This window comes from Capra hircus, chromosome 17 (assembly GCF_001704415.2).
Source record: "Capra hircus breed San Clemente chromosome 17, ASM170441v1, whole genome shotgun sequence".
In the NCBI taxonomy this organism is placed as follows: domain Eukaryota; kingdom Metazoa; phylum Chordata; class Mammalia; order Artiodactyla; family Bovidae; genus Capra; species Capra hircus.
Window position 1 is genome coordinate 10,063,513 of NC_030824.1, and position 11,627 is coordinate 10,075,139.

Below are 11,627 nucleotides of genomic sequence, written 5' to 3' on the forward strand. Positions count from 1 at the left end.
ACCTGCCTCCACAGCAGCGGGGAAGTGGCTCTCAGCAGGTGACCTCTCACGGGGGACAGGAGGCAGTTCCCACTCTTTCTCCCACTGCTGGTGGGAGCCAACACCTTCCTCCAAGAACCCCTCTGGCTCCTGGACCCAGCTCCACCACCAGCGGCTCTGCCCACCTGGGCCAACCCCTCCGCCTTGGTTTTCCCATTTGTGAAATCCTGGTTTGGTCGGCACAAGACAAAGGAAAACCGGGAAAGCTATGGGGGACCAGTGCCACGCTGGCCCATTATCACCCACATCACAGCAGACGTGCCTGTGAAAGGAACACCAGGGTCATGGCATCCCTGCCACGTGGGTTCCAGACCTTCAGGGCGTCAAAGGGAAACTCACCCCCCATGATGAGTGATGAAAACAGCCCAGCAGGGGAGAGGTGACGGGGCACAGGCTGAACAAACAGCAGCCCCCATGGGACCAGGGCTGGCCCTTCCCCTGTGGTCCAAGCCTGACACCTGGGCTTGCTTTCCGCTGGCAGCATGACAGGCTTATAGACAGGGCATTTGGGTGTCAATGATGTAGAGGCGGGGCGGCACTGTGTGTATGCACACACAAGTACACCTCGGCACACGCCAGGAGGCAAGTGTTTCATACAGGCCACACTGAGTGTGCCATGGCATCTGCACGGTCCTACTCCACGGGCAGGCTAAGGATATATTAGGAGTAGGTGAACTGCAGCCCACTGGTCCAATCCACTGGCTGCCTGCTTTTGCACAGCTTATGAGCTGAGCAGTTCTTTAATTTCCAAATGGTTGGTGGATGGGGGTCGGAGCGGGGAGAGAAAGGAGAAGAATATGTCATGACCCGTGAAAATAATATGAAATTCAAATTTCAGTGGCTGCAACTAGTTTTATTAAGACACAGACCCATTCATTCATTTGCATACTGTCTGGCTGCTTTCAGACTACAGCGGCAGAGTCAGGCTACAGCAGCAGTTACGATGGAGACTGTAGGATCCACAGAGGCTAACCTATTTCTATCTGACCTTATCAGAGAGTCTGTGGTGCCAATGTCAGGGTCACTGGGGCATGCTGCTAACTCCCATAAAAACGTAAAGTTCTGCTGCAATGAATTTGTCAAGAATCTTACAATTAGAAAATCTAGGGGACTTCCCTGGTGGTTTAGCGGCTAAGTCTCTGCGTTCCCAATGCAGTGGGCCCGGGCTCGATCCCTGGTCAGGGAACTAGATCCCACATGCCATAAAGAAAAGACCCCGCATGACTCAACAACAAAGATCAAAGATGCAGTCTGCCGCAACTAAGACCCAGAGCAGCCAAGTGAATAAATAAAAATAGATATTAAAAAGAGAAAAATCTAAAGAGAGGCTGTATTCATTTCAATATATACATGCGAGCTTTGGGTTTTACAACGTTATATTGTTTTGTGTGTGTGTGTGCCTGCCACAATCTTCAAGATTTAGGATCTCCTACTCATCTCTTAGGCATCTGTAGTGTTCAATACATGCTGGATACATGGTGGGCAATCAGTTAGTTAAGGTCTCTGGGATAAAATAAGGTGTGTGATTCTCTCCACCAACTCAACAACCATGCTGGCAAAGTGAAACTCTTGCGCATCTAATGGATGTGGAAACTGAGGTCTGGGGAGGTGACAATGGCTGCTCGAGGCTCTTCCCTGAGTCATGAAGGGTGAGGACCAGATGCCCTCCCTTGATTTTGTATTGCTCCTGGGAGAAGTGGGCGAGCACATGATAACACTCCTGGGGGGAGACATCTTGCCTCTCCCTCTGGCAGTTATCCGGGCATCCTAGGTCTCCTGCTGGCCCCAGAGGTTTCCAGGCTTTCCTCTCTCACTGGGGGGTCTTGGCAGGCTCCCAGGAGCCTGTGGAGGGATGACTGTTTTTTTTTTTTTTTTCTCTTTTCCGGCAAACAGGGGGCAGGTGTGGAGTGAGCAGCTCCTGGAGGGGGCAGTGGGAATATGACTGATGCTGAACTTCTAGGGGATCCAGCAAGGCTGACCCATAAAAGGAATGCCATTGAGAGTAAGGGGCTCCCTGCAAGGGGGAATGGAGGGAGTCTGGGGAGTTGGGAGCCCAAGTGAGGGTGTGGGAAGAGAAAAGGAGCCCAAACAGAGGTGTGGGGATCGCAGACAAACTGGCCAACTTGGCAGCCTCGAATGGGGCAATTCCTGCTTCCAAGGACCACCTGTCAGGCCCTGGAAAACTCTCCCCACGCCCAGCACGAGCACTGAACCTATCGAACGCTTTGTCAGATCCCTGCCCTCCACCAGGGATGGTTCCGGAATAAAGCCAGAGAGAATGGGGCAGGGGATGCCCAGCAATTCTTCATCAGGGACTCTGCCTCTCTGGAAGGATCGGCATGAGAGCTCGATGGTGACTTCTACGCTCAGGATAAAATCCAGAGCCCCTTTCACGGCTTTATGTCCAGCCCCTGCTCGAACTTCATCTTTTTTTTTTTTTTTTAAAGAATATATTTGAATCCGTTCTAATGAGGTGGATGAAACTGGAGCCGATTATACAGAGTGAAGTAAGCCAGAAAGAAAAACACCAATACAGTATACTAACACATATATATGGAATTTAGAAAGATGGTAATGATAACCCTGTATGCGAGACAGCAAAAGAGACACAGATGTATAGAACAGACTTTTGGACTCTGTGGGAGAGGGAGAAGGTGGGATGATTTGGGAGGATGGCATTGAAACATGTATACTATCATGTAAGAAACGTATCACCAGTCTAGGTTCGATATAGGATACAGGATGCTTGGGGCTGATGCACTGGGATGACCCAGAGAGATGATATGGGGAGAGAGGTGGCGGGGGGTTCAGGATTGGGAACTCATGTACACCCGTGGTGGATTCATGTCAATATATGGCAAAACCAATACAGTATTGTAAAGTAAAATAAAAAATAAAGAAAAGAAAAGAAAAAAGGTTATTATTTTGTATTGGGATATAGCCAATTAACAACACTGCGATGGTTTCAGCAAAGGGACTTAGCCATACGTACACATGTATCCATTCTCCCCCCATCCGACCTTATCTCATGCCACCTCCCTTCATCCACTGCACTCCACACGCAATGGGTCTGAACATACTCTGCTCCTTCCTGCCACAGGGCCTTTGCACTAGCTGTTCCCTCTGTTGGGAAGCTGTCTCCCTCAAACAGTCTTTAGATTTCTAGTCAAACCTGACTTCCTCAGATGAGCCTTCTGTGACCACTACTCGACCAAAGTTATTCCATGTTCTGAGACCTGCACCTGATTATCTGTGTGGCTAATGTGTTGCTTGCTGACTACACAGGGATCTCCTGCATAGGTCCTCCACAAATAGACCTCTACGAAGGACCCCGGCTGTCTTTCTTTTTGGTTGTGCCACGCAGCTTGCAGGAATTGACTCCAGGACATGGCAGTGAAAGCTCTGAGTCCTAACCATTGGATTTCCCGGACCCTGGCGGTCTTGCTCCTTACAGCATTCTAGCACTCAGCACGGGGGTCTGACACACAGGAGATCCGGTAAGTTGATGACGGCCTGAACGAACAAATGGTACCACCAGTGACCGCTGCCAGGTCCCAGAGTTTGGGGACACAGGTGTACGGGAAAGTCACAACAAACCATTGGTCATGAATTCACCTGCTTCCACACGTGGGGACGACTGGGTAGGCACCAAGCGATGTTCTAGAGTGGAGCTAGCCACTAGAACGCCCTTGGATGGTGGTAGTATTCTGGACCTATGCTGTCTAGTATAGTCACCACGAGACACCTGTGGCCACTGAGCACATGGATGTGGCTAGTGGGAGCGAGGAACTAAGTTTTAAATTTGATTTAATTTTAATTAACTTAAATGTCAATAGCCACAAGGGCTTAATGGCTACCATATTGGACAGTATAGCTCTAGAGAGATAGAATGTGTTCTATTATCCCCAAGGCTGCTACATGCAGTTCTATCATCTAGGGAGTCATTGTATCTCCCTCAAACCTCCCATCAGTGCACTCCTGGGGGTGATCATGTCAAGGATTCTTGGCAGCTTCTAAGAGGCAAGACCTTGCCATTCCTCACTGCCCACCAAGCTTTTCATACAGACCGCCAGGCAACAATGACTCAGGCAGGTCTCCACAGTGATGGCGAACAGAAATGCTGTTTTTAATCACATCCTCGTTTTTATCATCATCATCACCTATCACATGACACCAAGGCTGCCATCAGCCTCATTCTCTCCACCATGACCACCCCATCACACCGCTCCCAAGACCACCACCAACACAACCATCACCACCACCACCAATTCCACAGTCAATACGACCACTGACATTGCCACCAACACTATTTCCTCCATCATTACCACCCTTCTACCATCGACACCACCAATCCCCCTCAGCTGCCCCCATCGTTGCGACCACCACTACATCACTCCAACAACACCAGCTCTCAGAGCTGATATGAGGTTCTGGTTAAGAGTTTCAGCTCTGGAAACGCCTTGTCTGGGCTTAGATCTCAGCTCTGAGTTTAAGTCGCTCAGCTTCTGTGAGTTTAAATTGCTCAGCTTCTGTGAGACTCAGTTTCTTCATCTGTAAAATGGGACAGCTACCAGGATTACCACAAACAGGCTAGGAAGACTGGCTGTAGTGGTTGAAAAAGTATCAATTGAGGAAGTGCAGGAAAAGCCCTTTCATTCTGATGATAGAATGCTAATGATCTATGCTCTGGGCTCAGTGAGCAGAGTTTTATTTAATCCTCACACAGCTGTTAGAGACACTGGCCCATCCATTTTGCAGAGGGGAACCTGAGGCTCACAGAAGCGATATAACTCATCTGCAGCCCTACATAAGAGGCTGGATTGGAACCCAGTTCTTCAACTGGACTAGGCTAGACTGACCCGTTTAGGGAGAGGGGGTTGGAGCAGCAGGTGGGCCTTCCGCAGTTCTGGGTTCCCTCCTCAGGGATGCTGGGGTATTTCAGCATCCCGGCACGATGGTGATGGTGGTGGCGATGGGGAGGGGAGGGGCGCGAGTCCACTCACCTGTGTCCTGGCGAAACTGGTGCATGGACTGAAGGTCGATGATGTAGGGCACCAGCTGGGCGTCCACTTGTCCCAGGACCACAGAGCCCCGGGCATCCTCCTTGAGCACGTTCTCAATGTGGTGGCACACCGTGGCCGTGTAGGGCCGCCAGCGGCTGTGCTCATTCAGCCACTCCCACACCACCACCCGGGCCACGTTCTGCGGTGGGAAGCCCAGCCCGTTCACCGGCAGCATCACTCCCTGGCCTGGCCGTGACATAGCCGCTGCCACCCGAGGGGGCAGGACCCCCTTCTTCCCCACCCAGCTGCTCCTGGGCCTGGCAGCCGGCGGGGGTGGAGGGGAGCTTCCTCTCACCCCAGGGAGGGCAGCAAGGACTGTCCGGCCTCCTTTGTGTCCTCCCGGCCCTCTCAGGCCCGCAGGCCTCAGATAAAGGAGTGTTGGGGGCTGGAGGGGAATGTTCCAGGCTCCAAGATCCCTTCCCCTCCGAGCTGTCTCAGGTTAGGTGTATTCTGGCAAGTGTCTTTCTTAGGAAGGGGAAAACGGTGCTCTCAATCCCTGGGTTCCCTCCAGGCTCAGACGAGGGCTTGAGGCAACTGCCTCTACTCTAGGTCCGGGCTCTTTCCTGCTGGTCCCCTCGTTCCTTCTGGCCGCGGCAGGGCCTGTCACCCCCGGAGGAGGCCCGGCCCCAGCCGGCCTTCTCTGCAGCGCCCTGGCCGGCCCTCTGCACTCGCAGACCCTGCGCCTGGCTCCAGGGGGCTGCTGGCCTTGTCTCAGGTCCGCCCCCCCGCCCCCCGACGGCTCCCGCTGAAGGGGGCGTCCCTGTCCCCGTTGTACCCCCCCCCCCCAGGTCCACGCCGTCCTGGAAGGCCCAGGTGGCTCGAAGAACGCACGGGGGAGGATGCGGCGGCTACTCCCAGCCCCCTGATCCGAGCTGCGGCTCCCGAGCTGGGCTGGGGGACGAGGGGGGCGGGGGCCCGTGGGCACGCCCCACCCCACTCGCGCTCACCACCTGCCAGGAGACAAGAAGGGGAGGGAGAGGGCCCTTTAAGACCAGAGCGCGGCACCCCCTCCCCCCTTCCCCCGGAGAGCGATGGGCTGAGAACAATGGGGAACCGATGGGGGGGAGCGGGCAGTGAGGGGGGCTAAAGGGGGTCGCCCGGTCGCGCTCCCTTGGGGCAGGCCTCAAGGGAGGGCTGGGGCTGGGGGCGGGATTTTCCAAGACCTCTCGCCTGCGGCGCCCCCTCCTCAGCAACCTGAGCGCTCGCCTCCCCCGGGACCCGCTCCGGGCCAAGGGATGCGGGATGCGCCGGGAGGTGCCAGGATGCGCGGCGCTGCAGGCGCGGCCCAGGGCCCCTCAGGGGTCGCGTCACCGAGCAGGCGAAGCCAGGAGCTGGATCGCCTATGCCTCCCGCCCTGCGGGTAACAACCCTCCGTCCCCAGGCCAGACCTCCCCAAAGCGCGCGCGGGCCTCCCGAAGGAGCCGGGGGTGGGGTCCCTGGGCACCCCGCGCTCTCACCGCCTGTCCCCGGTTCTGCCTCCTTCTCTGGCTCTCGCTTCAGCACCGCCGCCTCCTGGGCTCCCCCCGGAGTGGGAGGGAGCCGCGGTCCCGCCTCCGCGCCCTTTCCCTCCCAGGCCGCGCGGCGGGGCGCTGGGCTCTCTGCGCGCGGACAGACTACCCAGCCGACCGACGGACGCGTGAGCCGGCGGCCGGACGCCGGGATCCCGCGGGTGGGAGGCGGCCGTCGCCGTGCTCAGGGGAGGGAAGGGGGAGGGGGCGGAGAAGGAGGAAGGGGAGGAGACAGATCGCGGCCCTAAGCACCGCCGGCGCTGACACGCGAGTCCCCGGGCGCTCCATATCCTGGGCTAGGCCCACCTGGGACCCCACGGGGCCTCCTGACCCCAGCAGGATGCAGGCCATGGAATGGGGTGTCCATTTGGTCACCTGCTTGAATCGGAATCATTTTTACGTTCCAGTTGCCTAGTCCAGGGCCTGGTACACAATAGATGCTCAATAAATGCTGGAACGAATGGATTAGGATCCAGAGGTTGTTTAAAGAAAGATCTTAAGGCGTTCTAGGGTAGGCTTCTTTTCTCCTTCCACTCTTCTGGGGGAGGGGAGTGAGGAGGGGCTGGCAGAGGGAATTGTGAACTCTGAAGTGTACATATGGGCCCACTGAGGCCCAGAGAGGGCAAGAAATCAGCCCAGGATCACACAGCAGCTTAGAGCAATGCTCAGACACCACTCAGAGCTGATTCTCCTCCCAGTACCCAATTAGCCAGCCCAGAGCCAGCTTCCCCCAAGACAACTAACCTGCTCCAGGTAAGTGGAGGGAGCAAGAACATCTTGCCTCCAGGACAGTGAGGGGACCTAAGCCAGGAGGCAGAGACCTCGAAGGAAGGTAAGGGTGGGCCCTCTGTCTTCTCATTCAGGGATGCCTGCCAACAACAGGTGCTCAATAAATGCTAGGCAAGGGCAGGCTGGATGGACAGGGAGGCAGGTGGTGGCCGCAGCTCAAGTGTTAATGGGAGGGCCAGCTAGCCTTTGTCCAGCAAGCTGGATGAAACTGAGAACACATCATCTGGGCGGTGGGGGGAGGGGGGGCAGGGATGGACCACTCGGGGCCTGCGGGTGTTTAGATTAGGAAAGATGAAGGATGCATCCGGGAACTCCAGCCTGGGTGGCAGACGGGGGTCAGCGGCCTGTTTGGGAGCCTGCCCAGAGCAGCCCACGCTCCTCTTCCTCTCCAGGGCAGATGGTGATAAACTAGACAAGGTCAAGGGCAGACGGCTCAGGGGAGCTTTCCCAGAATGGAACCCTGGTTCCCCAGCCAGCTGGAGTGACCTACCCACCCCACCCCCACCCCCCCAACCCCCGCCAGTTCCCTAGGGCCCTGCTATCTCCTGCTGTCCAGTGCTTGAGGGGCTTTTCCAGACTGGATCCTGATTCTGTTTGCTTGTGCCTCCACAGACTAAAGACAGGCTGTGTTTGAGGGCAGGGCCAGCTCTGAGATGCTACCGTGCCAGTGGGATGGCTGAGCTCTGGAGTTTTAGCCTAGGATCCACTGATGGCTCTCCTGTCCTCCCATTACTGACTTACATGTCTGTGTTTTTTTTTTTTTTTTTTCTAGAAAGGCTCTGGCTTTCTGCAGATTCTTCTCAAGGGAGGCTGTGACCCAAAAGATTTGGAGCTGATGCTGAACAACCTTATGTTACAGGAGGGGGTCTGGGGACCTCAAAGTGGAGAAGAAGCTGGTTCAAGGTCACCTAGAAATTTAGCAGCAAGTTGGAAAGAAGAACTCAAGACTCCAGACTGTACAACGCTATTTAATGTCTGACTAAAGGTCACCTCCTCCGGGAAGCCTTCCCTGAACTCATCCCATCTTCTGCGTTACATCGCATATACTTCGACTGCTGCTAAGTCACTTCAGTCATGTCCAACTCTATGCTACCCCATAGACAGCAGCCCACCAGGCTCCCCTGTCTCTGAGATTCTCCAGGCAAGAACATTGGAGTGGGTTGTCATTTCCTTCTCCAACGCATGAAAGTGGAAAGTGAAAGTGAAGTCGCTCAGTCGTGTCTGACTCTTAGCGACCCCATGGACTGCAGCCCACCAGGCTCCTCCATCCATGGGATTTTCTAGGCAAGAGTACTGGAGTGGGGTGCCATTGCCTTCTCCAATATACCTCGACAGGACACCCTTTATCACAACAAGCCACTTCAGTGGAATCTGTCCCTGCTAGAGTGAGACATCCTTGAGATAAGGGACTGCGTCTTATTCACCCTTGTGTGGTATGGCTGGTGTTTATTACATAAGCATTGTTGTTTATTGTGTGTCTATTATGTGCCAAGGCGCTTATGTAATGCTCACTCCCCTTCACAACTGTCCTACAAGGTAGGTAATATTGTCTTCATTTTACAGATGGGAAAAAAAAAGTCTCCTGGAGCTGAAAGCGGCTTGTCCAAGTTCCCCCAGGGAGTGAATGGCAGAGTTGGGATTTGAATCCAAAATGCTTTTGCACCTCCTACACCACCAGTGCTGCCGTGGTGTTTGTTCAGCATCCAGCTGAGGGCAGCATGGCCCTCACGGCGGGCCCTCTCAACTGGGCTGTGGAGCAGCCGGAAGTGCAGAGCCCAGCTCACCCACCATCCTGGGAGAAAGAAATTGCAAAGAGGGGGAAAGAATTTGATCTTCACGGAGCTCACAATCCACTGGAGAGATGGCTCAGACACCAGTGGAGGAGCCAATAGAACAAATGCAGTCCATCACGAACTCTTTTTAAAATGTATTGTGTGTAGGAATGACACCCCTCATAGAAAGTCCCAGGATTTTCTCTTCTGTGTGTTTCTGTCTCGCTTCCTTGCAGCCATGATACTAGCTGAGGTCATCGGTGCAATGAGATGAAAGAAGATGATCCTGTCACTTTTCTAGATCTTTGAGTGATACGTCAAATTCAAGGCTAATCACACTTACTTGACCTGTGTGTGAGTTTCGCAATGATGTTCTTGCTCTGCGATCATCAATGATTTCCAATTCGCCGATGCAGCCACGCTTCATCATCACAATAGCAACCATGTAACCCTTTCAAGGAAAGTCTTCCACTACAAAACAAACAGCAGTTAAAAGCCAGGTGATGACTTTGGCGCATGGCCTAAATGAACTTGGAGTTTGTCTTTCTTCTCAGCATTTTCAAAGTTCTTAAGGACGTTCATGTGCACTATTATAGCAGCATGGAAAGAGGGCAGAAAGAAATGACTTATTTTTTTGTTCTCATATCCATCTATCCATCCATTCATTCATCTATAAGTACCCTCCCTTTCTCTACCTACCATCCCTCCATCCATCTATCCACTCATTTGTGTGTCCAAAATATACTGAGCCCAGCCCTTAAGCCAGGCACTAGGCTATACAGGGAGACACCAGACGTAACCCAAACAACATGATTCTGGCTCTTCTATTTCTCAGTCTAGTGACAGTGTGAGCTGTGAATCAAAGAATCACTTTAAGTATGATTACAAAACTTTGTGAGAGCTATGAAAAAGTTCAGGATATCATGAGGGCCTCTAACAGGGGTCCAACAAGGTCTAGGGAATCAGGGAGGGCTTCTCAGAGGAGGTGACATTTCAGCTACTCCCCAAAGGATCCACAGCGGTAATGTGGATAAGCCAGGGGGAGGAGCAGGGATGTGCAAAGGCCCAGAGGTGGGAAAGAGTTTGGTGTGTTAAAGCAGCAGAGAGAGGAAACTGGAGTGACCACTGAGAATGGATCAGGGGTGAGCCTGGGGCAAGTCGAGGTGGGCAAGGTCCCCATGCAGGGCCTAGCATGGGTTTGGGGTTTTTATCCTGAGAGCCATGGAAGTTACTGAAGGGAGGTTTTTTGTTTTTTTTTTTCTCTTCTTTTTGGGTCTTCCTTGTGCTGGGTCTTCATTGCTGCACGCTGGGTTTCTCTAGTTGTGGCAAGTGGGGGCTGCTGTTCGTTGCGCTGCTCGGGCTTCTCGTGGCGGTGGCTTCTTTCATGGGAGCTCTAGGGTGCTCGGGCTTTGGTAGTTGCCATCTCCAGAGGGCGGGCTCAGTAGTTGTGGCACACAGGCTTATTTGCCCGGCGGCATACGGGATATTCCCAGATCAGGGATCGAACCCATCGCTCTAGTGGAGAAAAACCCGCCTGCCAGTGCAGGAGATGTAAGAGACACGGGTTCGATCCCTGGGTCTGGAAGACCCTGTGAAGGAGGGCATGGCAACCCACTCCAGTATTCTTGCCTGGAGAATCCCTTGGACAGATGAGCCTGGAAGGCTATAGTCCATTGGGTCACAAAGAGTTGGACACAACTGAAGTGACTTAGCACCCCTGTACTGTCAAGTGGATTCTTAATTACAGGACCACCAAGGAAGTCCCTGAAGCGGATTTAATGCAATTCAAGTTGCCTATGAAAGAGGCTGAAAGTAACCAGACTTTATTGAGCAACTACTGGGTGCCCAGTGCTGGGCTAAATCCCCTGGAGCAGGAAGTGAAGGTGTGGGAATTGTTCTGTGGGATGTAGAACAAGATGGGTGGCCCTGAAGACCATACCAAGGTCATGTACAATTGGGGCATGAGTCCTGGGAGGCAGATGTCAGCCCTGCCCTCCATCCTGAGGAGCTGAGTGAGTTAAGGCCCTTCTCAATTCTTCCGATGTCCGGCTCCCTACATCCTGGTCCATGGACCAGCTGTGACCTTTCCCTCAGCAGTAAGGGGAAAAGTTTAAGTGGGAAATGAGAAACAGAGCAAGAAAGAATCTTTGGATGTCTTGGGGAGTGAAACAGGGCCCCTGGAACTCAGCATTCTACTGGAAACAGGAGGCTACCTCGGGCCTGCAGGATGAGAGGAGGGTGGCAAGTGGTAAGAGGCCATTCACTACCTGCTGAGAACTGGAGGTGGAATTAGAAAAACACCAGAACCGTAACATCGCAGCTGGCCCTGGTGGGCGAGGAGCATCCACAGGCACGTGGCCTGGGTGGGGCCTGCTCTGATGGCTGCGTGTCCAGATCATGAGGTTGCAGATTCCTGAGTCTCACCCAGAGATTCAGGTCCAGTGGGACTTGCCTGG

The 11,627-nt window shown here is 53.8% G+C and overlaps 1 protein-coding gene across 1 annotated transcript in view; it reads right to left on the reverse strand.

Annotated features, from left to right (window-relative positions):
* DTX1 (deltex E3 ubiquitin ligase 1) overlaps window positions 1–6,644 on the reverse strand; it is a 39,052-nt gene extending 32,408 nt beyond the window's left edge. Inside the window, exons 1-2 of the mRNA XM_018061178.1 lie at window positions 6,560–6,644; window positions 5,043–6,052 (exon numbers count right to left, since the gene is read on the reverse strand). Coding sequence (XP_017916667.1) covers window positions 5,043–5,301 — 259 coding nt within the window. The 5' untranslated portion in view covers window positions 5,302–6,052; window positions 6,560–6,644. The remainder of the gene's footprint in view (window positions 1–5,042; window positions 6,053–6,559) is intronic.